Source organism: Dasypus novemcinctus, chromosome 28 (genome assembly GCF_030445035.2).
Source record: "Dasypus novemcinctus isolate mDasNov1 chromosome 28, mDasNov1.1.hap2, whole genome shotgun sequence".
Classification (NCBI taxonomy): domain Eukaryota; kingdom Metazoa; phylum Chordata; class Mammalia; order Cingulata; family Dasypodidae; genus Dasypus; species Dasypus novemcinctus.
Window position 1 is genome coordinate 45,213,409 of NC_080700.1, and position 27,819 is coordinate 45,241,227.

The 27,819-nt window shown below is 55.9% G+C and overlaps 1 protein-coding gene across 1 annotated transcript in view; it reads left to right on the forward strand.

Moving 5' to 3' along the window:
- The first annotated feature begins 14,742 nt into the window (after nt 1-14,742).
- GALNT2 (polypeptide N-acetylgalactosaminyltransferase 2) overlaps nt 14,743-27,819 on the forward strand; it is a 165,551-nt gene continuing 152,474 nt past the window's right edge. The window contains exon 1 of the mRNA XM_004453376.4: nt 14,743-14,947. Coding sequence (XP_004453433.1) covers nt 14,834-14,947 — 114 coding nt within the window. The 5' untranslated portion in view covers nt 14,743-14,833. The remainder of the gene's footprint in view (nt 14,948-27,819) is intronic.

A 27,819-nucleotide genomic window follows, 5' to 3' on the forward strand; every position in this document is an offset into this window, starting at 1 on the left:
TATAAAACTAAATTGATGATAATAATAATAAAAGGTAATTTTGTAACAGGAAAGATTAACAGCAACCAAGCTCCCCTGCCAACTTGCTTTTAGGAAACGGTTTCTAATATTGCATGCTACTAAGTATTTAAAGAAAAGTTATTCTTAAGGAAACAGAGGATGATTTTGTCTTTGCAGCCATTGTCTACTTAGCAACACCCCTCGCTATCGGCCTAGCCACTGTTGCGCCGGACGATTGGAACCTTAAACAAAGACTCCTCCTCACTGTCATCTTCCTATCTATCGTTACTATATTTACTGCCCTCATTCTCCTTCGTTTATAAAGCAGTCTCCTACAAACCACAAAGCTTCTGTCTTAAACATACCATTCTCAACCCTATCCTCTAAATGATCTTCTCACTTCCCCCACAGCCTTTAATACTCTATTTCTTTCTCATAACCTTTGCTTTCTTGATAATATTTTCCGCCATCTGTCTAGCCGCTACCACCCCAGAAGATTGTAACCACGGCCCCCATGCCGCCATCGCTCTCAAGCAGCTCCAGCCCTGCTAAACGGCCCGCAACCCGCTTTCCCCGGCCCGCAGCCTGCTTTCTAGCATCCAATAATGCTTCTGCTCTTGCCTCCCCATACTTCTGCGGAGCTTCCTCCTGTCTCGACCTCACTCCTCTTCTCCGCCATCCAAAGCATCCTTTCTCGTCCCCCGCCCCCCTCCTTTTTTCGCTTGAACCCCTACTGCGTTGCAGATTGGGCCGCCCCATGTCGGCCCGCCCCATTAACATCGGCCTCTCTCGCACCCGTGAAGACTTTGGCCTTCTTATTGTCCTCGCCTACGTCTCCACCACTCCCGACGCTGCCGCCACCACCGTCGCTGGTGCCCTGACGCGACTTGTCCTCACCGCTGCGATCCTCCAGACCATCACACAGTCTGCCTCTACCGCTCTTCGCCGCCAAGAAGAGATCAACTACCTGTAACGCGCTGTCATTTGGGACTTTTAACAACAGATAGACCTTATAGCCACCGAGATCAACGAGAATTGGACATTGGCCACCCTTGCTTGCAATGGCAAGATACCGCCCCCCAAATTGTACATTTGTATCCCCGGCATACTCGCCTCCCTCTTCAGCCCCGCTTCCCTCATTGCTTACTGCCTCTTGGGCCTCAGCTACTTGTTGCTGCTGCCATCCTGGTCCTTATTTGAAAAGAAGGGGGAAATGCGGTCACCCCTCGGGCTGAAGCGTGGTTTGCTGGCCTGGCGGGGGAGCGGCCGCGGTAGGCCAAGCCGCTGCCCCCATAATAGGGTGGCTGGTCGAACTCACCGCCACCCCTGAAGGAAGTTCGGCATGGGCGCAGAGTGCCCTCGGGTCTCCCCTTCTCGGCAGCCATGCTTCCACGGCCGCCCCTCCTCCCGGATGGTGCCACACGATGCCTTCTTTCTCCCTGCGCAGGCGCAGGGCAGAAAATTCCAGTCTGCCCTTTTCCCCTCCCCCGACAGCAGCAACAGCCAGGTGTGGGCGGAAAAATCCAGCCCGCCCTTTTCCCCTCCCCCGACAGCAGCAACAGCCAGGCGTGGGCGGGAAACTCAAGTCTGCCCTCCACCCCAGCAACAGCAGCCACCAATCCCGAAACCCTGCCCCTTCCCCCAGCAACAGCGACAGCCAATCCCTAACCACCACCCCTCCCCCGTCCAGTACCGCCCACTGACCTTTCGCCGGCAACCAATCAGAACAGGGCGTGGCTTCGACCAATCAGCCTTCCCCAGCCCCTATAAAACTGTTGCCTCTCCCTCAGTAAAGTGGACTTGCGTGTTTACCTTGTCTCCGCGGTGGTTCTTCTGCCGTGCGCCCTCCAGTCCTGAGAGCCCCCGACAAGGGCCTGGCCTCCCTTGTCCCCAGTTCGTCGCCTGCTTCTCCGGGCGACCCCTTCGTCGCCGGCTTCGCCGGGCGACCCCTTCGTCGCCGGCTTCTCCGGGCGACCCCTTCGTCGCCGGCTTCGCCGGGCGACCCCTTCGTCGCCGGCTTCGCCGGGCGACCCCGTCAGCCGAACCGCGCCACCCCTTGTGAGACCGATCCCTCGTCTGCTGCCGGACCGACCCCTCGTCCCAAGTGGGACCGACCCCTCGTCTCAAGCGGGACCGACCCCTCGTCCAGAGCTGGACCGACCCCTCGTCCGCAGCCAGACCCCACCTCTACCGACCGAGCAAGCCGCAGCAGAACAAGGCTCATTTATTCAAAGTCAGGTGTGTTTAAAAACAAAAACAGAACATCTTCATAAGTCATTCTAAGCGGAGCCGCCTGCTTACAGCTGCCCGTCAGGATGGCTTAAGTGCCCAGTGCCTGGACGTCTCCACCAGCTCTGAGGTCAGCAGGGTCCGTGCTAGGGCAGGCGGGGGTTCACCCTGGGTCTCCAGCGCCCCCCGTTCCCCACCCCCCTGCAGCGCCATCTCCAGGCCTCCGATGGCCAGTGCATCCTCCCCCCACCCCAGTGCCATCAGAGGCAGGGGCTGGCTCTAGGAGAACGTCCTGGGTCGAGTGGTACCTGAAGCTCGCCCACTCTGCCCTGAACACCCTAGCCCTAAGCAGAGGGCGAGCTCCTTGCAGTGCAGCGCTTTGCCTGTGTTGCTCCCTGACGCAGTCCAGTACGCTACGAGAGATCTTGGCACAGGTATTTGTGGAAAGGCTGACCGTTAGCTCAGTAGGAGTATTTGCTTTGAAATCTTTATCCCCATTTGTTCCATGAAATTTTTGAGAATTATCAATTATCCACATGGGGGGAAATGTCCCCCCCCCCACACACACACCTCTTAAAAGCAAAAACACCCCGGACACTGAGAGGCGTGGGAAGCCCCTGGCGACCTGCCCTGGGAAGAGCTGAGCGGGGAGGACACACCCCAGGCTCGTCCACCCGCTGACCCGGGCCTGGAGGTGGCAGGCCCTGGCGTCGGTTTCTCCGCCGTCCCTCCTCTCAGGCTCCAGGTTCTCCCAGCACGCCCCTGCGCAGGTGCAGCCCACTCCCCTCCTCTTCCAGACACTCCACCGCACGCCCTGCACATTTCACCCCATTTGGGACCTGACAGCGACTTCTCTTAGCAGCCTCTTTTCCGACACGCTAGAACATCCTGTCTTATTTCCCTTCCTGACAAAGTATTCTTCTTGAGAATGAAACCTCCTTGACTACGCAGGTATAACTTAGGTCCTTTTTTTGGAATCTCCCAGGGCAAAAAATCCCCGTGGAACTGAATTTCATCCTTAGCAGCTTGAGGACAGGAACTTTTGCGTTTTCCTTTCACTGTCTGGAGAAGTGCTAGGCCCCTAATGAGCCTCTGAATAATTGATTGACTGACTGACAATGTTTTTCTCTGGCTACGGCTGGGATTTTTTTCCCCAGTGAAAGTTGTGATTATTTTCACTGCAACTATGGATCCAGATTTTCCTCATTTGTTCTTTATTTTTTCATTTTCTCCCAACTTTTCAGTTTAGAAAATTTTAAATATAGAGAAAAGTCAAAAGCACAGAATAACCATCCCATTGTGCTCTCCAATGGGATTCAGCAATCGTCGCTGCCCTCCACACTTTCTCCAGCTCTGCGTCTATCTATGTCTATCTACTCATGAATCTCTCTGTTCCGACACATGCTTTCCCTGCTGGGTTCTTTGAAAGCCGGTTGTGGACACTGTGAGGCTTTGCCTTCTAAACATCTCAGCACGCATCTCCTGAGAAGGTGGGCATTCCCCCCGCCCCCCCAATCCTAACAGCATTTCTTTTTTCTTATTTAAAGATTTATTTATTTATTTCTCTCCCCATCCCTCCCCCGTCCCAGTCATCTGTTCTCTGTGTCTATTTGCTGCGTCTTCTTTGTCCGCTTCTGTTGTCGGAGGCACGGGAATCTGTTTCTTTTTGTTGCATCATCTTGTTGCGTCAGCTCTCCGTGTGGACGGCACGATTCCTGGGCAGGCTGCACTTTCTTTCGTGCTGGGCGGCTCCCCTTACGGGGTGCACTTCTTGCACGTGGGGCTCCCCTATGCGGGGGACACCCCTGCCCGGAGTTTGAACTGTGGACCTCCCATGTGGTAGACAGACGCCCTAACCACTAGGCCAAGTCCGCTGCCCTAACAGCATTTCATAACTAAAGCAATAATTGTCTCCATTTAGAATCTAACATCCCTTCATTTATTCTTTTTTTAAAAATAACTTTATTTCAAATAAAATTATTTCAAATAAAATAACAGAAAAAGGCAGCTAGGGAGTTATGGAAACATTCCTCCCAAAAAGCTCTTTCAGGCACTATTACACCTACACCCTTCTCGACTGCATACTCCTCTTAAATCTTTCTACTCTTGTCTGCCTAGTGTGTTTGTGAAATGAAGGTCCATGTGTTTGTGGGATTTTGTTAGGAATCCCAGTTATCCTCGGAAGCAAGTGGGGTGTATACCATAAGGAGGGGAAAGGCTTTTTCACAACAGCCTTGTCCACTTGGCAACGTAGGAATCGTGCGGCCAAGGGGGGAGGCAGGAGCGGGTCTGGGGACCCTGCCGGGTGCTGGCTCTGCATGCTTGGACGCCTTCCCCTGACTTCCCTGAGCCCCAGCCCGTCATCCCACGAGGACCAGAGCATCCACCTCCTCGTGAGGCTTCCCGGGATCCTGCGAGTGGAAGTGCTTTGTGGTCAAGTCGCAGGAATCCAGCTGAGCCACAGAACGGGGCCGTCTGCAGGGCGGGGCAGGCCACGAAGGCCCTCGAGGGCTGGGGCCGGGGAAGGACGGCGGCCAGCCCGGGCTGGGGAGCAAGCAAGGTGTATCCGTCAGCCAAAGCAGTGCTGATGCAAAGTACCAGAAAATGGTTGGTTTTATAAAGGGTGTTAATTTGGGGGAGAAGCTTACAGATACCAGGCGGTAAAGCATAAGTTACTTCCCTCACCACAGTCTATTTCCACCTGTTGGAGCAAGATGGCTGCTGACGTCTGCGAGGGTTCAGGCTTCCTGGGTTCCTCTCTTCCAGGGTCTTGCTTCTCTCTGGGCTCAGGGTTCCTCTCTTCCTGGGGCTGGCTTCTCTTTCCTCTGTGTGCTGACTTCCTGGGGCTCCAGCTTAAGGCTTTGGCATCAAACTCCAACATCAAAACTCCAACATTAAGAACCCCCAACTCTGTCCTCTGCCTTTTATCTGTGAATCCCACCCACCAAGGAGTGGAGACGCAATGCCCTAATGACGTGGCCCAATCAAAGCCCTAATCACAACTTAATCATGCCCAGGTACAGACCAGATTACAAACATAATCCAATATCTATTTTTGGAATTCATAAACCATGTCAAACTGCTGCACAGCGGAAGGGGCAGCTCCGAGGTGAGGGCAGGGGCTGCCTGCCCCAGGAGGGCGCAGGGAGAGAAGAGCTCCACACAGGAGTTAACGAAAACTAAAGGGCAGGTTCTCCTGGCCCCGGGGACTGCAGGTGGGCAGGTGCCCACAGCCTTTAGGGCCCACTCGACCCTGTACCTGCCTCCCGGGCTCAGCTCCCAGGGCCCCACTCACGGGCTTCTTTAGGGAGCGCTGGTGGCCCTGGGGAGGGGACGTCGAAGGGGAGGGGGCGGCAGGAGGACCTGTCGGCGCTGGGGGAGGACAGGCACGCAGCCAGCAGGAGATGCCTCTGCGTTGTGGCCGTGTGGGGACTACTCTCAGCAGGTCCAGCGGGGGAAGGAGCTGGACAAGGAGAAAGGGAGCAGCTCTGGTGGGAGGCCGCAGGCAGGGCGAGCGAGGGGGGCTGGTCACTGTCCTTCCTGGCTGCACAGGAGCCCCACAGCGGGGGGCAGAAGCTCCGTCTCCAGAAGCCTCAAGACCGTGTGGCCTGGTGCCGAGGAGGAGTTTCTGGGATGCTCGATCCCAGCAGAGGCTGTGCCAGGGCAGGTGTGGAAGTGGGTAGCTCTAAGGATGGGCAGCTGCTGTTCAGCCTTTCCAAAGACCCCAGCAGGGGCAGCCCTGATGCTCCACCAGTTTTCGCTTTCTCACTGAGGCCTGATTTGCTTATAGAAAATGCCCGTCTAAGGATGCCACACACTGAGTTTTTTCACAAGCTAAGCTCGCCCTGTAAGCACACCAGATCCTGGGTCAGCCTCGCCGGCCACCCCCAGGGCCTCTGCCGTCCCAGTCGCCCCACCCCGGCCCCACCGTGGGGACCCCGCCCTGACATCTAAGGCAGGATGGAGGCCAGACTCCCTGGGCGCCCGGGCAACGCTCGGTGCTGGCTTCGGCCCTGGAGAAGGCGCCCGCTGACCTCGCCAGGAGGTTGTGCAGGTGAAGCAGCGCCAGCGACCTCGGAAGGCGCCGGAAAAGTGCGCACAGCGCCAACACTCTCGTCTTTAGGGCGAGCTGGTCCTTCAGCCTCAGTCGCTGATAAACTCTCTAAATCGCAGTCGAGTCAGGATCTTCTGGAAGACTGTGGCAGGTGGTCAGCTCTGATCCTGGGTGCGGGATTTTTTGAGCTGACATCCTTTGTCACTTGTGGGCTGGGCTTCCCACATTCAGGATCCCAGAACTGTCCACGCCCCCTCCCACCCAGCCAGCGCCCCCAGCCCCCGAACCAGCGCCTCTCCCACCAACGACCCCCCCACCGAGCCAGCACTCCGCCCACCAACAACCCCCTCACTGAGCCAGCACCCCTCCCACCCACCCAACGCCCCTGTCCCCAAGCCAGCCCCCCTCCCACCAACAACCCCCCACTGAGCCAGGGCCCCCTCCCGCCAAGCCAGCGCCCCCTGCCCCCGAGCCAGCGTCCCTCCTACCCAGCCAGTTCCCCTCCCACCAACAACCCCCCCACAATGAGCCAGCACCGCTCCCGCCAAGCCAGCACCCCTCCCACTGAGCCAGGGCCCCTCCCACCAACAACTCCCCCCCAAAGAGCCAGCACCCCTCCCGCCGAGCCAGGCCCCTTCCTGCTGAGCCAGCAGGTGGTCCTGGAGTCCAGTAGCCCAGGCAGCACCTTCCAATACCTTCTTTTCCCTCCGGCCTCTGCATGAATGTGCTTTCAAAAGAATTCTGATTATCTAACTTCATGTTTAATATTTTGTTCCTAATATTTGTTCTTTTCTCTCTTGATTGACTGTTTTCCCCCATTAATGTAGTTTTTTTATAAAGGAAAATTGGACAAACAGATTATGAAGAGGTTCTTTGTATAAAGACACAATGTCATTAAATTGTACCCATCTCCTGACAACAATAACTGGCATTGTGAACTGGCAGTAGAAATACTGAAACTATGTTTATGTGTTGTTACGAATACGTAGCTGTTCTTACTGTACTATACAGTTGGGGAAAAAAACCTTTTGACATGGAAACATTACATTGATAAATGGCAGCCATGGCAGCCACGGTGCTGTGGAGTATCAGCTCGTGGCTAAAGGACAAGCCAACACTTAATCCATTACCTGTAAGAACTGTAGAAGCCAAGCATAAGGTTAAGAGTGTGTGGAGCCATGTTAGGAAAGTAAACAAAGGTAGGAAGAATTGAAAAGGAAGTTATCGGAATAACAGCTGCCTAAGAAAGCAAGATGCAGATGAGTTAAAGGCTTTCTTGTTGCAGCATGAGCTGAATGATTTCAGATTTCTGTATCTTTCCTAATCTGCATAATGAAACCAATAATCAGGGTCCATCACATTGCAAGATAAGTCACTTTTAAAACAATGTCAAACACAGAAAAGTTGCAAAGGTAATAGAGAACTCTCATGTATCTTTTACCCAGGTTCATCATTTTAAAATATTTTGCCAATTTGTTTTATCATCCCCTTTATCTATTTTTTCTGCATCTTTTGCAAATAGTTTGTGTATAGCACGCTCATTTATGCTTTAATATTTCAGTGCCTATTTCCTAAGGACAAGAATATTCTCCTATGTAGACACAGTATAGGAATCATATTCAGAAAATTTAACACTGGTAAAATACTATTATCTATAGTCCGTAATCCAGTTTTGTTAATTGTCCCAATATTGTCCTCAGCAGCATTTTTTACCCTCCACTCCAGGATCCCATCTAGGATCTTCTATTGTGTTTAGTTGTCATTTCATTTCTCTTAAGGTCCATCAATCGGGACAGTTTCTCGATTTTTCTTTGTCTTTCATAATAGTGACATTTTTGAAGAACACAAAGCCGTTATTTTACTGAATGCCAATGTTGTTTTCTCCTGATATTCACTCATGATTGAATTCAGACTGGCAGAACGCTAGCGCAGAGATGGTATGTCCTCTGGGCACTGCTGGAGACACAACACGTCCTTCTGTCCCTCGTGAGTGATGCCAATCTCCAGCACCTGGCTGAGGGGCTGGCCAGTTTCTCCTCCACAGAGTCTGCAGTTTCTCCCTGCAATGGTAAGTGTTCTGCTGAGAGAGAACTGCCTCCTTTCATGTCACTGATGATTCTTCCCATACCAACCTGTGCTGCGATGGTTGCAAAAAGGCGGGAATCAGCTTCACCCTCCCCTCTATCACTTGGCATTCTACTGTTAAAGAGGCTTCCCTTCTTTTATTGATATAGACCCTCTCAGCGTGGACTCATGCATTCCTGTTTTAGTCAATATTTATTTCGTACATGTGTTGTCCCAGGTTCCGCTGCTGGGGACCCTTCAAGGTGCCTCCTGTGTCTTTTGGACATTCCTCGTCTTCCCCCTTTCTTAATTTTTATTACAAGATACTCCCGGCTCATCTCGTTCTTCTGGGCCCCAGCCATGGAATCAGCCACTTCTCCAAGGAACCCCTTTTTCTGGAGAATGGTGTTGAGACACTCGATCTGGCGTCAGGGCTAATCGCAGGTGAGGACTCAGTGCTCCCAGGCGCTTTTGGTGGAGATATCTGTATGCTACGTGTTTACGTGTTACTGTTTGCCTATACATGCAAATATATAAATATTGAGATCATACTGCCATTTCTAATTCCTGTTGAAATTCCTGGCCTTCTCCCCATTCCACATAGTATCTTCCTGCTTTCATGGCGAAAACCCTAGATTCCCAAATCATAAGTAGGTTTCTGATTGGCTAAATCAGTCCCACAATATGCATATAATAGTTTGCTACACTCCTAACACTAGGAAAACAAAAATAAACCATAAAGAAGAAAAAATTGTTTGCGGTTTTATTCTCTAGGCTGAGGGTAAAGAGCCCAAGTGTTTGTTCAAAAGTTATTCACAGGGGAGCAGGTGTAGGTCAGTTGTTGAGTGCCTGCCTCCCATGTATGGGGGCCTGGGTTCAATTCCCTGTGCCTCCTAAAAAATTATTCACGTTAATTTTTTGCACCCCCTTTCAGAGAGGTTATTGTGTCCATTTGCAAAATGATTGGGCTCAGCTGTTCTGGTTTGTATTCAATTTTGAATCCCCCCCCCATTTGTTGATTAAATTTTACTCTTTGAATATATAGGGCATTAACAAGCTACAGAAAGACAAACTTACAAAGTAGAGTCACATACTTCCTTCTCCTTAGCCTTCCCCCATCCCACACACCCCTTGCTGGTAATCAATTTCACTGTTTTCTGTTTGATCCTCACTGAAGGTATATCTGTGTGGGCTGTGTCAAAATAAGCAGATATATGTTTCTTTTATTCTTTTTCTTACACAAAAATAGTGTATGGCATATATTCTGTTACACTTTGATTTTTTAATTTAATAGCATATTCTGGAAATTACTTCTTAGCAGTTCATAGAAGTCTTCCTGGTTATTTTTTAAGTCTCAGCAGTAGTGTTTTGTCAAGCTTTGAATTTTTGCCAATTTAATGGGGGGAGAAATAGTATCACTGTAATTTTAATTTGGAATTCTATCGTGAGAGAAGTTTGACATTTTTTCATATGTTTAAGGACTTCTAGAAATTTTGTGAATTGTCTATGTGTTTTGCCCATTTGAGTAGGATTTTGGTCTTTTTTCCTTCAATTAAATGTTCTTTATATATTAAAGTTAGTATCTCTTTATCTCCAATATGTGTACAAATATTTCCTTCCAATTTGTCAAATGTCTTTTGATTTTGCTTGTGGTGATTTTTTTTTACAGTGTAATTAAAAATACATGTATTGAAAAATTCAATCATTTTATTGTACCTTGACTTTCTAATTCAAAAAAATTTAATCAGCCTTATTGAGTTATAATTTACATACAGTAAAACACATCCATTTTCAATGTACAGTTGATGAGTTCTCATAAATGTCCACACCTGTAAAAAGACTAAGACTCTCAAAATACAGGACATTTCCATCAACTCTGAATGTTTCTTTGCATCCTTTCTCTGGAATTCCTGCCCCTCTGCCCAAGCACTCACAGCATGAAACGACACTGATTTTTGTTGCTGTATAGTGGATTTTCTGGAGTTTCATGTAAATGGAACTGCACAGATGTACTCTTTTGAGTGTGGCTTCTTTTTTCAGCATAATGTTTTTGAGAGTTCTCTATAGTAGTGGAGCAACAGTTCTCTCCTTTTTATTACCAAGTAGCATTGCACTATATAAATGTACCACAATTTATTCATTTATTGATGGACATTTGAGTTATTTCCAGTTTTTAGCTATTACAAAAAATGTTGCTAAGAACATGCATGTAACTCTTTGTGTGGATACATCTTCATTATTCTTGGGTAAATATCTAGGAGTGGAATTGCTGGGTATGATGCTAAGTCTAGGCTTCACTTTAAAAGAAACTACCAACCTGTTTCAAAGTGGCTATACCATTTTGCTTTCCCACCAGCAATCCATTAGAGTTCCAGACATCCCACATCCTCACCAACGGTTGGTATGATGAGTTACTTTAATTCTAGCCATTCTAGTGGCTGTGTAGTGATATCTTGTTGTACTTTTAATTTGTATTTCCCTGATAATGGTGTTGAGCATCTTTTCATGTACTTATTGGCCACTTGTGGATCTTCTTTTGTGAAGTTTTTTTCAAATCTTTTGTCTATTTTTTAAAAATGGGCTATCTTCTTATGATTGAGTTGTAGGAGTTATTTATATATTCTGGATATAAGTCAGGTATATGTATTATGAATATTTTCTCCCAGTTGTTTTATTTTTTATAGTGGTCTCTTTTGAAGAACAGAAGTGTTTAATTTTGATGACGTCCAATTTATCAATTTTTAAAAATGGATTTGGACACAGAGAAAGCAGGTGGGTTGACAGAAGCTGCTCTGTACCGTGTCAGATTAGCTAAGCTGGAACGGGTTCCCAGCAATCCCCTCTCTTTACGTCCTGGGTTAGACTTGGCCACTAGGGAAGCTGGGAAGGTCGAGGGACGCGTTGGTGCTGTGCTCAGCAGGTGAGGGCAGGTCCTGGCACTGGCTGCTCCCACACTGCATCACTGATCTGCCCACTCAGCAGGGCCCCAGAGCTCCCGGGTCAGCTCCTGAGTCTGGGCTCCGTGCACCTGCAGGTCCGTGGAGGAGGCCGTCATTGGTCACGGGCATAATCAGAGTGGGAGGCTGTCCGTGTGTCCCCCTGGAATCCCCGGTGTTCCCAACTGATCCTCGCCTCTTCCACTTTGTCTCAGCACTTCCCCGCTTCACCTCCAGCTTTTCCTTCCCACCGCCAGGTCTGCTCAGCTACAGTCCACTCAGGCCTCCATCACCCAGACTTGAGAGGCGTCCCCCCGTGTGCGTCCCACCAGGCCTCGTCCCTTATTCTAGGTGGCTGAAAACGTCTCTTTCCTTGACCAAATCCTAACTAGTTCAACAGGCGTGTCTTCACTGTCTTTCCTTGAGTTTCGTGTAAGTGCGGCTCCTCTGCTGCCTCACTTTGCGCGTTAATCTTAAGAAGTCTGATGCCAGCCTGAATTGGTACCCTCAAGCCCTTGTAAGTAATCTGATTTTTTTGCCTCTAAAACCTTACCATTTTATTAAGATACGTTTTGGAATTGGTTATTCCAGGTCATTTTTCCAAGGTATATGGAAGGCACTTTTGATATGTAGATTCACATTTTCTCTCATTTCTGGATTATTTTCTGGGATTACTGTTTTAGTATCAATTGTTTCATTGTTTGCTGTTGCTTTCTTAGAAACTCCAGTTGTATGGATTTTGGTCCTCTTCTCCTGGCTTGCCCATCAACCACTTCTCTCTGAATTTTTACTTCTTTTAAAATCTTATTTCCAATTTAATTATTTTCTTGCCATTCTCCAAAGTCTTTTACACATTTGCATTTGGATCTATTCTCCCGTTGGCACCTTGTAATTATTCTTCATGTCAGAGATAGTTTTGTCCTTATTTTCAATTTCTTTTCTGAATTCGATCAATTCTTGCTGTATTTCTACCTAATTTTTGAGCAGCCTATTCTTACTTTTTGAATTTCTGATTCTAGTGTGCTCTCTCTCTATATTTGTGTATGTGTCTGTAGTGTGTGAGTATATATACATATGTATGTATACATATAATCTCCAAATACTCATGTCACGATACTTTCTTCAGCTTGAATAGTGTTACAATTTTCTTCTGCTAAATGTTTTTCTTTTTTCCCCCAAAGATTTATTTATTTTATGTATTTCTTTCCCCTTCCTTCCCACCCCAGTGGTCTGTTCTCTGTGTCTATTTGCTGAGTGTTCTTCTTTGTCCGCTTCTGTTGTCAGTGACTCGGGAATCTGTGTTTCTTTTTGTTCCATCATCTTGTTGGGATGAAGGGGCGCCATTCCTGGGCAGGCTGCACTTTCTTTTGCACTGGGCGGCTCTCCTTACGGGGCGCACTCCTTGCGCGTGGGGCTCCCCTACGCGGGGGACACCCCTGCGTGGCAGGGCACTCCTTGCGCGCATCAGCACTGCGCGTGGGCCAGCTCCACACGGGTCAAGGGGGCCCGGGATTTGAACCACGGACCTCCCATGGGGTAGACGGACGCCCTAACCACTGGGCCAAGTCCGTTGCCCTAAATGTTTTTCTTCTGGGGGGCCATGGGGAGAATTTTCATCAGTCAGCATGTTATGATCCACAGCAGAAACGATGTGATTTATTAGTTTTCTGCTTTCTTTTTGCAGGAAATTTGTATGCAGTTGACTACATTTTTTTTTTTCACATTACTAGGCTTTTGGGACAAGGTTCCTAGTTTAAGAGCATTTTCTTCTGTCTGTATAGTGAAGTGCAGTGTTTTTCTTTTGTTGTTTTTTTGAGGTAACAGGACTGGAGATTGAACCTGGGACCTTGTATGTAGGAGGCTAGTGCTCAACTACTGAGCCACATCAGGTCCCTTGAGCTGGCTTTTTCGTTTGTTTGCTTGTCGTTTATTTATTTTTTATTAGGAGACACCGGGAATGAACCTGGGACCTCCCATGTGGGAGGCAGGTGCTCAACTGCTTGAACCACATCGGCTCCAGTAGTGCAATTTTTGATAGAAGATGTGATATTTGGGGGAGGGAGTGGCTGTCTTCTCTTTTATTTCTAAAAGATCTTTCATTTTTCCTTCCTGCTTCCTCCTCTCCCTTCACTGCAAGGCCTCCAAAGGGCCGTTGTGCTCTGTATTTACACCTTTTCCCCAGAGGCAAGGCTTCTTTGTGGCCAGGCCCGTTCTCTTTCCAACCCCTTCCGTTGAGCAGCGAGGGATGGACCGAGTTCCGCTTTCTCCGCCCAGGCCTCACGTCTGGCACTTCACCTGCGCCCTTGGCAACGGTGGAGGGAGCGCGGCTGGACTTTGTGTCTTTCATTTCCTTCTATTTAAGAAGCAGTTTTAAGTTCACAGTTCATGGCATTTTCTCCCCTTTTAGTGCTCACGGCTTTCTGTGTTTGTTGTTTTTGTTTTGGGGGGATGGGGGTCCAGAGTCAGGCAGCTGCCATACCGTCCAGAGAAGCTCCTGAATCGCTTTTGAAAATCAAGGCCTAGGTAACATTTATTTCCTTCTTTGCAACACTGGAAACCATGTTACAAGGGCATCCTCAAGGTTGACAGCTCCTGTTACAAGACAGATGTGTTTTCTTGCATCTTAAAGATGCCTGGCGAACGATTCTTTTCTTTTTGATAAAAAGAAAAGATGCTTGAAATATATATATAGTCGTTCCTTCTACTTCATTTCATGCTTATTTTTAAAAAACCCTGCTCTGCTCATCCCTCGAAAAATATTCTCTTGAAAACCACCCTCCCGATTTCTATCTCAAAAGCCCCCACTCGTGCCCCCCAGTGCGGTGACCCAGCGCACAGCCGGGGCTCGCGGATGTTTTGCTGCAAGGCGAGTAAGGAAGCTGCAGCGAGCGGCGGAAAAGTCGGCTCCGGAGGCGGGGAATTCGCCAGGGCTCCGGTCAGCGGCCAATGGCAGGCGGCGTGGAGAGGCCGCTCCCGGCCCCGCGGGCCGGAGCTCAGACCCGGCGAGGCTCGCGGCCGGAGGGCGCCCCTGTGCGTCCGCGCGCGCCCCTGTGCGCGTTCCTGTGCGCGCTCCCCGTGCGCGCGCGCCCCTCGGGACAGCCACCTGCCACTCCCGCGGGGGGGGGGGTGTCAGGCCCGCAGGGAAGGGCGAGGCGGGGGCGCGGCGGGGCGCGGGGCCTCCGAGCCCGCGCGCTGCAGCCGTGGAGACGCGGCGCGCCCGCGCCCCCCGCGCCCGCGCCGCCGCCGATTGGCCGGCCTCTGCCCCCTGACCCGGCCGCCCCGCGCCGCCCCCGCGCCCGCCGCTTCCTGCTGGGCCTCGCCGCGGGCCCGGGGCGGAGCTCGGGGGGCGCGGGGCGCGCGGGCGGAGCGGGGCGCGCGGGCGCGGGGGGCGCGGGGCGCGCGGCGCGTGGGCGCGGGGGGAGGGGGCCGCCCGCGCGGGGAGGAGCCCGGCCTCGCCCCGCCCGCCGCCTCGCCCCGCCCGTCCCCGCGCGGCCGAGGCCGCACTCGCAGCAGCGCTCGGAGGCGGCGGCCGGGCCGCGGCGCGGGGAGAATGCGGCGGCGGTCGCGGCTGCTGCTCGGCTTCGCCGTGCTCTGGCTGCTGGGCATCGCCTACTACATGTACTCGGGGGGCGGCTCCGCGCTGGCCGGCGGCGCGGGCCGGAAGGTGAGTGCGGGCCCGGGCCTCTCCTCGGCGCGCGCCGGCCCTGCGCGGGGGCTGCCCGGGCCCCCCTCGCGGGCGGTCCCCGCTCGCCCGGCCCCGCCGCCTCCTCCCGCCGAGGCCGGGGTCGCGCTGGCGTCCCCCCCGCCCCCGCTGCCCGGCGGCCGCGAGGTCGGCGGGGCCCCGGGGGCGCGTGCCCGCCGGCCCTCCTCTCCTCTCCCCGGAAGAAAGTAACCAAACCCCGGGCGTCGGCGGCGCCCGCCCCGGCTCTAAGAGCGGAGTTTTCCCCAGGCTCCGGGGCACGCAAGGGCCCTTCTGCGGCCAGGCGGGGACCCCGGGGAGGGGTGACAGGGCGCAGCGCCGCCGCTGGGGGGCTTCGGTGGCTCCTCGCGCCCCCGCCCCTGTGGCCGCCTTCCTCGCTGGGCCCCACGTAATTCAAGTTGATTCTGGCCCGGCTGCTGGGAGCCGCGTCCCATCGGTGGGAACTTTCGGCGTGGGGGTGGGGGGGAGGGAGGGGCAGCTCCTTCCCAGTGTCGCGCGAGTCCCTTCTCAGCCGCTGGGAAAACCGGCGACCCCTCCTCACCTGCCTTTCCCTTATCCCCGCCGCCGCCACGATGGTCAGCGTGTCTGCCCCTTCTCGGCCCTTCCCCTCGGGGTGCAGCCTCGCCGCGTGCCGGGCCGGACCCCTGGCCTGCTGTGAGCAGGGCCCGCGGCGCCGCTGCCCCGGAGCCAGGCCCGGCGCAGCCGGTGCCCTTCGGAGCCCGGGATGGGGCTGCCCGCTCGCCCGCGCCGCGCCACACGCTGCTGAACGGGGTTCCCGCGCCTGCACCCGCCGCCGGCCCAGCGTGTGTCCTCGCGCACCCCGCTTTTCTCTCCTCTCGCGGTGCATAGGCCCCTTTCTCCGTGTGCGTTTAATTAAAGCCCCCAGGGCCCGCCCGGCGCCCTCGGCCCCGCGTCTCTACAGGGGCCGGGTGTTCGGGGAGAAATCGAGCTCCGTGGTGTAATGCGCTGCACACCTGCCAGGAGGAGGTGTGTCAGGCTCCGGGCGTGTGTACACGGGGCCGGTGGCGTTTGCTGTTTTTAGCGGCTCATCGGCTTTGAGAGCAGTGCTATCTTTTCCAAAACCCTGTAACCCTCATTACTGTGATGTTCAGTGTTCCAGAAACCCAGGCAGTTCTGAGGCGAAGGACGTGGACCCGGGCGCACAGGCGCTGCGGTTGGAGAATGGTATCCTGGAACGGGCGGGAGGGACTCAGTGAGATGAACCGACTCAGCCCTGGAGGGTTAGCGGCAGTTCAGCCGCCTTCAGGTCCCTCCCTCCCTCCTTTCCAGCTGTCTCTGTTGGAGAGGTGTAGATTTCTTATTTGTTCATGTGTTTTACCTAGAATGGCAGAAGTGAAAACAGCCTCTCCATGTGCCCAGTTAGCCTACTTGCATCCGAGCTGACATTGTACTCTTAGCCCTGCTTGGTCTTTCTTTTTAATGCAGGGAAGCTGTTGTTTATTTACATGAAGTCCTGTTTATTCTTATATCACATGGTAAAGAGCTGTGCAGTCGGCGACGCAGCCCTGGGAAGACTGTCGTGGTAAAATGACATTGTTTTACCAAACTTCCCTTGCCAGCAAACTCTCTGGGCTGGTGAGACACCAGACAAGCCAGGCTCGTTCTGATAGGTGATTAGAAACACCAGCGTGCGGCTCCGCTGTGGCCTCCCTGGTGGGCTCCTTCCGGGCCCCTCAGGCGCCTCTTCCAGCTGGAATACAAACCCAAGAGCTCCTGGGGCCTGGTGGCAGCGGGAAGGTAGACCCTGTGGGGGGTGGAAGGGGAGGAAATGAGCAGGGAGACATGGCTTGGCGATGGAGGAGTCTCGTCTTTCTGTCAATGAACCATAAAATTTAATCCTTCAGAGTGGTTTAGTGATTTGTTGCTGGGGAAGAGATGTGTAAATGCAGTAGCTTCTGAAATTGCCCTAGAAAACGCATTAACGGAGTGTGGCGGGAGTAGAAGCCCACTCGCTGCTTCTGGGGGCGTGAACAGAGCCTGCGTGCCTGAATTTGCTAACCTGGTAGGAAAAGTGTCTAGACTTCCTCCTGAATTCTTTCAGTTCATCCTCATGGTTGAAAGTATGTGGCTCATTTGGCCGACCGATGGACATGGAAAGGGAGGGGGGTTTGCGTGTGGGGCAGCATCTAAATAGCAGCGACAGCTTTTTGGGTATACGTGGACTTGTGCTGCTTCACCTGCTTCCTGCTCTACAGCCAGGGCTGCAGTTCCCTTTTGGGCTCTGCATGGTCAGGCGCTCCAGGGGTCCCGCTCAGGGCCCGGCCCTTGGGGCTGGTCGATCAGGAGCTGCTGCTTCAGCTCGGCTCGTCACCGTGTGCCCTGCCTGTTAAATGACTCATTGCAGAGCTGTTACTCTCCATTTGGCGGAACCCAGAAAGCCAGCTCGCCTCGGATTGCAGATTTAACAACGGAGCGGGAGGCAGTGCTGCAAAAGAACCCAGGCATTGCCCCACCACTCGGGACGCTTAATACTGACCTTCAGAATAGCGCCCAAGTCAGTTCACGCACTGTATTGCTCCACAGTTCTGCTCCCCTTCCCTTCCCCCCTCGATTGATGACTTACACATCAAGGATGTCTTTCTTTTGAGCATCTTAAATGCTTTAAGATTTTAATCATGTTAAGTCTCGCCTGGGCTTGGCGCCCTGGCGGAGGACGGAGCGGCAGAGGAGAAGAAGCGTTCCTGTTGAGATGCGGCCGCTCTGGGCCAAGCGTGCTGTTCAGGATACAGAGTGGTCTTTTCCGAGTCTGCCTTTGACACAGTGTATCGAGCCAGCACCTCTGTCTGTGCTCTCGTCACCCAGGAGGTAAGAGAGTGCCCTGTTGAAGGACTTGCCTGGCCAGGAGACTGGCCGGCAGAGCTGGGCGTGGGCGCCCCTGAGGCCCTTGCTCGGGCCGTCCAGGGATGGGGGAAACTGGGGGCGTAATCTTGCAGGGGCGCATTTGAGGAGGCTCTTTTTGGAACGGGGAAGGCCTCGCTCTGCTGCAGGGGAGCCACGGGTGGGAGTCTGGGGCTGCTTCGTAGGCGCCGTTGACTGTCATGCCGACTTCCTGGTTCTTGATTTGGGGGTTCGCGGGGAACTAGTACTGCTCCTTGTGTGGGGTAGCAGGTGTGCAGCGCAGGAGCTGCACCTGCCAGCCCCTGGCGTGGCGTGGGGTGCAGCTGTCCCCCTCGTCCTGCACGAGCCTCTCCACCCCAGCCTTCTCAGCGTCACTGTTGGGATCGCGCTTACCTTATGGTCTTTTTTTTTTTTTCAAGATTTAAATGCTATTTGTAAGAGGCAAATAGTGGGTGCTGAGTAAATGGCATCTCAAAACAGAAAAAGAAGCCTTACTAGCTATCTCCTTGGGGGTGTGGTGAGCCATCTTTTTTATTCTGGAAAGTCACTGCCTGTCTTTGAGTGATTTTTACTTCCTGTCTGAGCCCCCAAGGTGTTTTTTTTTTTTTTAAGATTTATTTTATTTATTTCTCTCCCTCCACCCCCCACTGCCCACCCCAGTTGTCTGTTCTCTGTGTCCATTTGCTGCGTGTTCTTCTCTTTGTCCGCTTCTGTTGTTGTCAGTGGCTCGGGAATCTGTGTTTCTTTTTGTTGCATCATCCTGCTGTGTCAACTTGCCGTGTGTGCAGCTCCATTCCTGGGCAGGCTGCACTTTCTTTCACGCTGGACGGCTCTCCTTACGGGGTGCACTCCTTGCGTGTGGGGCTCCCCTTCGTGGGGGACACCCCTGCGTGGCAGGGCACTCCTTGCGCGCATCAGCACTGCGCATGGGCCAGCTCCACACGGGTCAGGGAGGCCCGGGGTTTGAACCGCGGACCTCCCATGTGGTAGATGGACGCCCTAACCACTGGGCCAAGTCCGCTTCCCCCAAGGTGAGTTTTATTGGCTCGTGGAGGGATCGTGTGTGAACATCGAGTCCCCTGAGGTCTGTCCTCCTGGAAAGCTGTGCAGACACATGGCACTTGCCCCGCCAGCCGCCATGCCTGAGCAGGGTCCCCCGCGGCCAGAAGGGGTGGCAAGAGGCTGCGCCTCCTTGGCGGCCGGGAAGCCTGCGCAGTTGGGGGAGGGCAGCCCACGTAAGACCCCTGGCTCGCCTCACCCTTCCCCGGACCCTGCCACCCTAACGGTGAGGGCTTTAAAGAAATCCCATTTGAAATGAGATTGTGAGATTAACATTAGGAGGGTGGGATGGAGGTGGGGGCACAACCGTGGAGCCAGAGAACCTGGCCAGTGGGACTAATGGAAAGTAGGAACCTCTCTCTAGAGAAAATAGGGCATCCTAGTTCTGGCGTTTTGTTGTGGCCGCCTTAGGGTGCTCGAACGTGTGGGAAGCAGGTTGTGGCAGATAAACGGTGCAGAGTAGGGAGCTCCTGCCTCACCACCAGCCCCGTGGGGTCAGTGGCTCGGTCAGAACTTGTTTTGGCCCAGGGAGCTGCCGGAGGTTTTGCAGCGGCCTCAGGCCCCTGCAGGTCCCTCCACTGGCCCCTGAAGGACGGGGCCCTCTACCTGGATCGGAGGGAGAGGTGTTTGAGGGTGGTCAGAAAAGTTATTTGAAGGAAAAAAAAGGTATCTGTCTATCTATCTATCTATCTATCTATCTATCTATCTATCTATCTATCTATCTATCTATCTATCTATTTTTTTTTCTGTGTAACTTTTTGGCAATTTAACATCTACCTGGGAGTTCTTGTATTAAATTTTTCAGAGCTTTGGTGAGAGGGAAGTCAATTTGGGAAGATGGTTTCAGTGCCCAAGCAGGGGCTGCTTCCCCCTAACTTCTCGCAAACCCACAGACCGGGGTGGCTGGGGTGCTGGGCCGGGCGCACAGGTGCGAATCCACCCGGTGGGATCCCAGGAAGGAGGGACGTTATTCCTGGGAAACCTGGGACGCCGCCGGGCTGGCCCAGCAGCGCGGGCGGTGAGGAGCCGTGCCGCCGGCCAGGCGCCTGCCAGTTGGTTCTCCTTTGCCCCCTGAACTCCCTGCGCGCCTTGTTCTGGGAGCTTTGTCAGGCCGGGTGCTGCAGGCAGAGGCGGGCGGGATTTCCATATGGAAACACACAGCCGTGGTGCCGTTGGTTAGATACATAAATACGTAAATATGCCCATCGCGCTGTTGAGTGAACGTGCTTCCCCGAGAGCCCCTCCCCGTGACCAGTGACCGCAGGGTCGAAAGCCGCCACCGGGGGCGTCCAGGACCCCCGCCCGTGTCCACACCGCAGGAGCTGCGGGCGTTTTGGGCATCGCCGCTGTCAAGGTATCGCCTGGGTTGAAGGAAGTGCTTCAGTGGTCGGCGCCTGACCGGAAAGGCCTTGGCTGTGCGTGGCCCTTACCGGTGCTTCCTAAGGAGGGACCTTCTGGCACGTCCACAGGCCGTCCTGGGTGAACTCAGGACAGGCCCTGCCCGATGAGGACGCGTCCCCCTCCGAGGATTCCCGGGGCCGGGCTCCCGGGGACGGCGCCCCTGGCTGCGGAGAGGACCTTCTCCGGCTGCAGAGAGGACCTTCTCCGGCTGCCCCAGCCGCGCGAGGCTCTCTGGCGTCAGGTTCGTGCTGGGCCTTAGGGTGCATCCAGAGGCGCGGGCTGGCCGCCCTTTCTCTACTGTGGGCTGCGCCGTCTGGGCCTGTTGCTGGGAAGTAGGGCGGCGGGCCTAAGGCTCGGCGCGTCCTGGAGCTTCGCCGCGTGCCCGAGCGCCACCCCTCCTGCATCAGCCCCAGCGTCAGCCTTCCTGGTGGGTGGGTCTGGAATTCCAGCTGCTTCTGCTCGGACGCCTGCCCTTGTCGCCTCTCGCAGTGCGCGCTCTTACCCGCCTGGGAACAGGTGTCCCCGGTACGGATTGGGCCTCTTAGCAAGCCGTGGTGTAGATGGCAGTGATCCGTCAGAGCTGGGCTCCACAGAGACCCACGAGAGGCTCACAGAAGCCTCCCCCGTGGGCTTACGAGGCGTCTCAGGCCCTCGGGTTAGGGGCCTGGGACTTGGGTCGCGCTCACGGGCAGTGTCCCGGGAGCTCCCGCAGAGCTGTGTCTCCTTCAGGCCGGTCCCACTGTGCTGCGTTGCCCTCCCCAGGCCGCGGGCTCCTGCTGGGCGGGGATGTTGGACGCGGCCGGGCGAGCACAGGAGCTGCCCTGGCTCGGGGCTGCACCCCTCACGCTGGCCTCGCGCCCCTGCCCTGCCCACAAGATGCTGGCCGCGTCCTCAGGCCCTGCACCTGCAGGCCTAGCCGGTGTCCTGGGGACGTAGCCCTCGACCAGGAGCCCTGCTGCAGTCGCCGATTCCGCCGGCTCCCCTGCCGCTATGGTCACACCTTCAGACCCTGCGGCCTGCGGTCGACCCGCCGAAAGGACCGCTGTGAATTTTAATTTAGTGAACACTTAAGTAGCAGCACTATGTGCCAGGCGCCATCGTTTGCGCCTTACAAATGCCGACTTGTTGATTCTTCAGGTTACCCTCTCATTGCCCCCGTGTTAAGATGAGAGGTCGTAGCGGTGGTTGGGGGCAGAACCAGGCTTCTCTGGTGGAGGGGTCGCCTGCGAGAAACCCCGGTGGCCCCTGGAGGCAGCGGGGCTGCCCGAGCTGCGGCCAGCTGGTGGCTTCCCGGCCCCTCTGGTGTGGCCGTTCCAGGTCGGGAAGTTTCCGGGAGGCATTTTGGAGCCTTGTTCCCTTTGCTTTTTGCTCCGTGGAACACTTGACGCGCTGGACTCCTGGGCGTCTGCGCGGGCGGGGGCACAGGCTCTGGCCTCCTGCAGTCTTTCCCCAGCACCTTCCGGCGGGTGGGCACCACGCAGGTGTTAGGGAACATGTTAGGGTCAAGACACAGAGCCCCGCGGGACTTGCTTCTCGTGGGGGAGGCAGGCGGTGAATTCAGCAGGAGAGTAAAATCCGCAGTGTACCCGGGAGGGGCGGAGCAGGGGCGGGGGCCGGGAGGGGCCGAGGGCAGGCGAGGCCCTGAGCAGGGGTGACGCCGCCCCGGCTTGGAGAGCTTCCCGCGTAGCCCCCGGCTGCAGCCCACCGGCCTCCTCCTGCGCGTCTCTGCCCTCACGGGCTTCTTTTGCTACCTACGTAAGCGTTCTCCTTCCCTCAAGGTGTCGTCTTGGCTGTAATTATATCTCGTCCAGCGGTGGCACCCCCTCCTCTGGAAATCTTGGGTCTTCTGTTCTTTTTCACATGGTCTCTTAGATGTGTGTTCAAATCCTGGTCAAAATGTTAATAGGAAAACAAAAGGGGGCAGATGTGGCTCAGTGGTTGAGCACCTGCTTCCCATGTGGGAGGTCCCAGTTCAGTCCCCAATGCCTCTTAACAAAAGAAGAAAAAAAAACCAAGCAAACAAACAAAAAAACAACTCAGGGAGGCCAGTGTGGCTCAGTGGTTCAGTCCTGGCTTCGCACACATGAAGTCCTGGGTTTAACCCCTGACCCTGGTACCTTAAAAAAAAAGTAATAAAATTCCACCCTCCCCAGCCCCTCCTGCGTGGACCTGGGATGGCCTCGGGTGCCTGCTGTTTAATTTGCTGATTGGCTCAGTAGAATGCGCTTGCGGAATGATCTCGTTTCTTCATTTTTGAGCTGCTGTGCAAAGTTGGATTGGGTAAGCCAATAAATAGTATCACACATTTGTAGTGTTTCCTTCTCCGCTGTCGTTGAATGAAAACCTGCTGTTGGTCTCTTGGCATCTGCTCCAGCCACGGGGATTTTCACTGGGATTTAAGTTTCTGGAATTGCCCCTTACGAGCGGGGGGCTGTTGATTTGTGTTTGCAGGACACCAGCAGTCAGAAGTCTGCCCGGGCCTGAGCCCTGGAAAGGCTGCTGGGCAGTGTGGTAGCGAGGCATGCTTGGAAAATAAAACCAAGATGTGACTTGGCTGGCCCTAGCCTCTTTGGGAGCACGGTGGGATCGCGGCGCTTCCAGCTCTCGAGTGCGCCTCGGCTGCTCCTCGTAGCTGCGTTGGCTGTCGGGGTCAGCAGGTCCTTCAAGGGTCAGGTGGGCCACCTGCAGTGGCCACGGGGACTGTGGAGCTGGGACCTGGTGGCCCAGAACCGAAATGGCCGTAGTGCAGACTCAGCTGCTTTGAGTCCAGCCCGCGAGTGAGTTCTTGCTTGCTCTTTTTTCCCCTGACAGGGCGCTTCTCAGATGTCAGTTACGGGCCTGTCTTTCTTAGCTAAATGGCCTCGTGAGAGCCTGAGGAGCTGCTGCAAGTTGAAGGCTGGCGCTGGGATGCCCGCCGCTCAGCGCCTGGCTCCTGCGGTGGGGGCCTGCCTCGGCCGCTGACCTGCGCTGCCAGCTTCCGCTCTGCGACCTTGGAAGGCTGCCCTCCCTGCCTAGCCCGCCGCCTCCCCGTGCCGGCACCTGGCCGGTTCCTTCCTGCCTCACGTGCACGATCACTGCCTTCCCTGTGTCTGCAGCAGCCCTTTCCATCAGCTCTTGGGCCCCCTGGCTGTAAAGCACACCGTTATTTTGTGTGCCACGAGGAAAGAGAAAACGCTGTCAGTGGAACTGAGGCACGATGCTTCCTTCGCAGTTAACATTTTTATTTTCTGTTCATTGAAAGAGCACTTTTAGATTTAATTAGAGATTTTTCTGTCACTCCAGTGCATACATAAAAAGGAAAACGTAAGTGAAGGAAGTTGGGTCAGGTGTTCCTAGAAGGTTTTCGTAGCCCAGCCATTCTCCCTCACTTTTTGACTTGGTGACACACCAGCGTCTTTTTCCTCACACAGAATCATCTGTGCATCAAGAATGTTGGTGAGGTAGCATTTCCTAAGAATCCATAAAAGCACTAAAGGCCGTGGGTCCCAGATGCCTAAGATGGCCTGGCGGTCGTGTGGCGTTAGCTTACTTTCGCCTCTTCAGGAATCCTGCCTAACTCGCCGGCTCATTGCCGGTTCACTGCCGCCTCCTGCCCACTGACCCGCGTCCTGTAAAGATGCTCGTGTGTCGTGGGGGTATGTCTATCACATGCTTGCCTGGCTGACGGCGTCGTGAGATGTCACCGGTTGTGAGACGCGTCCTGATTTCCGATGTTAAAATGTGGAAAAAGCATCTAAGAATTGCTTAGTTGTGGGCCTTTTTCTCCTGTGCCAGATCTCACACCTTTATCCGATTCAGCGCCAAGCCTCCTGCCTCTGGAAGGAGAACAGTGGCCCTCGCCGGTGTCCGTGAAGAGCAGGGCTTCCTGCGTCCTGCCGGGCCGTGAGCAGCTGGCGGGCGGGACCCACGCAGAACCATTTCGGAGTATTTTCTATAGGAATTCCTGCGCCGGGTGCCGGGACCTGCGAAGATGGACAAGACAGATGTCCAAGGAGCTCACAAGCACCGAACAGACCAACCCTAGAAGGGCCTTTTCCAGGCGCTAGGGGTGGGGCGAGCTGGACGGTGCGGTGGGTGAGATTCAGGCGTTTATCACCTGCTTCGTTAGAGTGGTGACGGCCGTGTGGCTGCGCGTTTTAGAAAACAAGCTGAAGTAGCCATGGGTGAGACGGCACACGATGGGGAGACTCGAATCAGGGGCTCAGGGTTGGCCAGGCGCGCCGCTGGGGCTGCTCGTGGGGTCCCTCGCGTTCGGTTCACCTTATTTTTGCATGCTTTTGAAAATTTCGTAATAGAGATAAAAAAGGAGCTTTATAAATGGGTGCTGCTTAAATTCGCAAACCAGCTGAAAACTAGTATTTGTGGTGGCCGTGGTCAGTTGAGCTGTAAACAGGCTCCCCGAGCCTTCTGTAATTTAGGAGGACGTCAGATTCTCAGGCTTAGCGGTTGCCTAAGAGCCTGAATTACCTCCTGTGTCACCAGGGAAATATTCTTACATTTTTAAAGAATTACCCAAGTTTGTTGAAAATCGCTGACTCTGATGCACTCCTGGGAAGGATGAAGCACTGGTTTCCGTGGTCTGTGACTGTCCCTGACGCAGGCCCCGTTTCCCACCGGAGTTCACGGGCACCTTGTTACCTTGAGCACGCCTTCTCCCTGGGCGGGGGCCTTGGGGCAGAAAGCCTGCCTCTGCTGGCGCTGCGGCTTTTCCCTCCCCTGGGTGCTTTTGCTGGACTTGAACCATCAAAGCTGCGGTGGTTAGGGGAGCTGGGTGGAGACCGTTAATAAGTATATGCCGCTTCTCTTGGCTCCCGACGGGAGGTCATCGCTAGCACCTCGTATTTTATGCTGTATTTGTTGGAGAGAGGTTTTGGTAAATATACGATCCTGCACCTTTCCCGTAAGGTATAATTCCTGGTACTTGAAGGTTATGTCAGCCTCATTGCTGAGATGCCTGAGACGCTTTCGAGTCATTGCTTATTTATCTCCTTTTTTCAGCGTGGCTGGGAGAAGCGCAGGAACTGGGTTTCTTCCTGAATTTACACGTACAGTTACTGGTGGACCCCGAGGTCACTTAGCAAAGTTGGGGCTGGAGTTTTAATTTTCTTCCAGCTGCCTAAAACAGGGCTTTGGAGAAAGTCCATCTTTTTTTGGCTGTTTTGGGCTTAGAGCCTTCGTCCCTGCTCGTCCCCGAAACATCAAGGAGTTGGGAATCGCAGGCTCGCTCTCGGGCCGCAGTCAAGCCTGGGAGGTGCGTGTAGGAGCTGGCGTCATCCGCTTCCCCTTTGTTGCAGACTGCTGACGCCTGAGCGAGCGGCGGGGCTGGGGGAGGCTGGTGGGGTCCCGGGCTCCCTCCCCGACCCCTGGGGCAGGTGGGGGCTCTTGTAGAGAGGGCTGCACCTCGGAAACTTGGGCCTCAGGAAACAATGTGGGGAGTGGGTGTAGCTCTGTGGTTGAGCACCTGCCCCACATGTACGAGGTCCTGGGTTCGATCCCTGGTGCCTCCTGAAAAAATCTACCAAGAAATACTGTGGGTCACTGAACATTTCCCAGGAGGTCACTAGCAGAGGGAAGGGAGGTGTGCTAAGCGTCCCCGTCCCTGGGGTGGATCCGACTCGATGTGCATCTTTACTGCAGTGGCTTGTACCCAAGACGTGGACTTTGAGGAGCTTTTCCTCCTGGACCAGGGGTGCCGGCCAGCAGGGGGGACGCCTGGCCCAGCTGGCCCTGTGGCTCTTTCCAGTGGCCTCATGAGTGTATTTTCTGCTGCAGTGCTGGATCCTGGGTTCTTGCCAACTGCCCTGTTGTCATTTCAAAGTGGCACTCCCAGCCACGCTGCCCATCTTGTTCCAGGTCACTGCCGGGGGCGCAGTTGCCTGCCAGGGGCCCCGTGTCCCTGCTCTGGGGGGGGCTGCCGCCTGCCAGGGGCCCCGTGTCCCTGCTCTGGGGGGGGGCTGCCGCCTGCCTGGGGCCCCGCATCCCCGCTCTGGGGGGGGCTGCCGCCTGCCCAGGGCCCTGCATCCCGGCCCTGGGGGGGGCTGCCTCCTGCCCAGGGCCCCGTGTCCCGGATCTGGGCACTGCCGCCTGCCCGGGGCCCCACGTCCCAGCTCTGGGGGGCTGCCGCCTGCCCGGGGCCCTGCTTCCCGGCCTTGGGGGGGCTGCCGCCTGCCCGGGGCCCCGCGTCCCGGCTCTGGGGGGGCTGCCGCCTGCCCGGGGCCCCACGTCCCAGCTCTGGAGGGGCTGCCGCCTGCCTGGCGCCCTGCGTCCCGGCCCTGGGGGGGCTACCACCTGCCCGGGGCCCCGTGTCCCGGCTCTGGGGGGGCTGCCGCCTGCCCGGGGCCCCACGTCCCGGCTCTAGGAGGGCTGCACCTGCCTGGGGCCCTGCGTCCCGGCCTTGGGGGGGCTGCCGCCTGCCCGGGGCCCCGCGTCCCGGCTCTGGGCACTGCCGCCTGCCCGGGGCCCCACGTCCCGGCTCTGGGGGGCTGCCACCTGCCCGAGGCCCTGCGTCCCGGCTCTGGGGGGGCTGCCGCCTGCCCGGGGCCCCGTGTCCCGGCCCTGGGGGGGGCTGCCTCCTGCCCAGGGCCCCGTGTCCCGGCTCTGGGCACTGCCGCCTGCCCGGGGCCCCACGTCCCAGCTCTGGGGGGCTGCTGCCTGCCCGGGGCCCTGCGTCCCGGCCTTGGGGGGGCTGCCGCCTGCCCGGGGCCCCGCGTCCCGGCTCTGGGGGGGCTGCCGCCTGCCCGGGGCCCCACGTCCCAGCTCTGGAGGGGCTGCCGCCTGCCTGGCGCCCTGCGTCCCGGCCCTGGGGGGGCTACCACCTGCCCGGGGCCCCGCGTCCCGGCTCTGGGGGGGCTGCCGCCTGCCCGGGGCCCCACGTCCCGGCTCTGGGAGGGCTGCACCTGCCTGGGGCCCTGCGTCCCGGCCTTGGGGGGGCTGCCGCCTGCCCGGGGCCCCGCGTCCCGGCTCTGGGCACTGCCGCCTGCCCGGGGCCCCACGTCCCGGCTCTGGGGGGCTGCCACCTGCCCGAGGCCCTGCGTCCCGGCTCTGGGGGGGCTGCCGCCTGCCCGGGGCCCCGTGTCCCGGCCCTGGGGGGGGCTGCCTCCTGCCCGGGGCTCCATGTCCCGGCTCTGGGCGCTGCCGCCTGCCCGGGGCCCTGCGTCCCGGCTCTGGGGGGGCTGCCGCCTGCCCCGGACCCTGTGTCCCGGCTCTGGGCGCTGCTGCCTGCCCGGGGCCCCGTGTCCCAGCTCTGGGGACAGGGTGTGCGGCTCAGTACCATGTCGCCGGGAGGCCTGCTTGTCAGCGGCCGTCGGTGGTGCAGCGAAGTGGCGCAGAGGGGCTGGGAAGCCGCCCTGCCCGTCTCCGACCGGCCTGGTGCGTCTCATGTGGGCGAGGCTGGCTGTGCTGCCACGCTCTTGGCACGGCGGGCTCTCCGCGTCTTGCTCGTGACCGGTCACCTCGTGGTGTGGCTGGGGGGAGCGTAGCGCGGAGGTGACACGCCGGGGCCGCATCTCAGCTTCTCC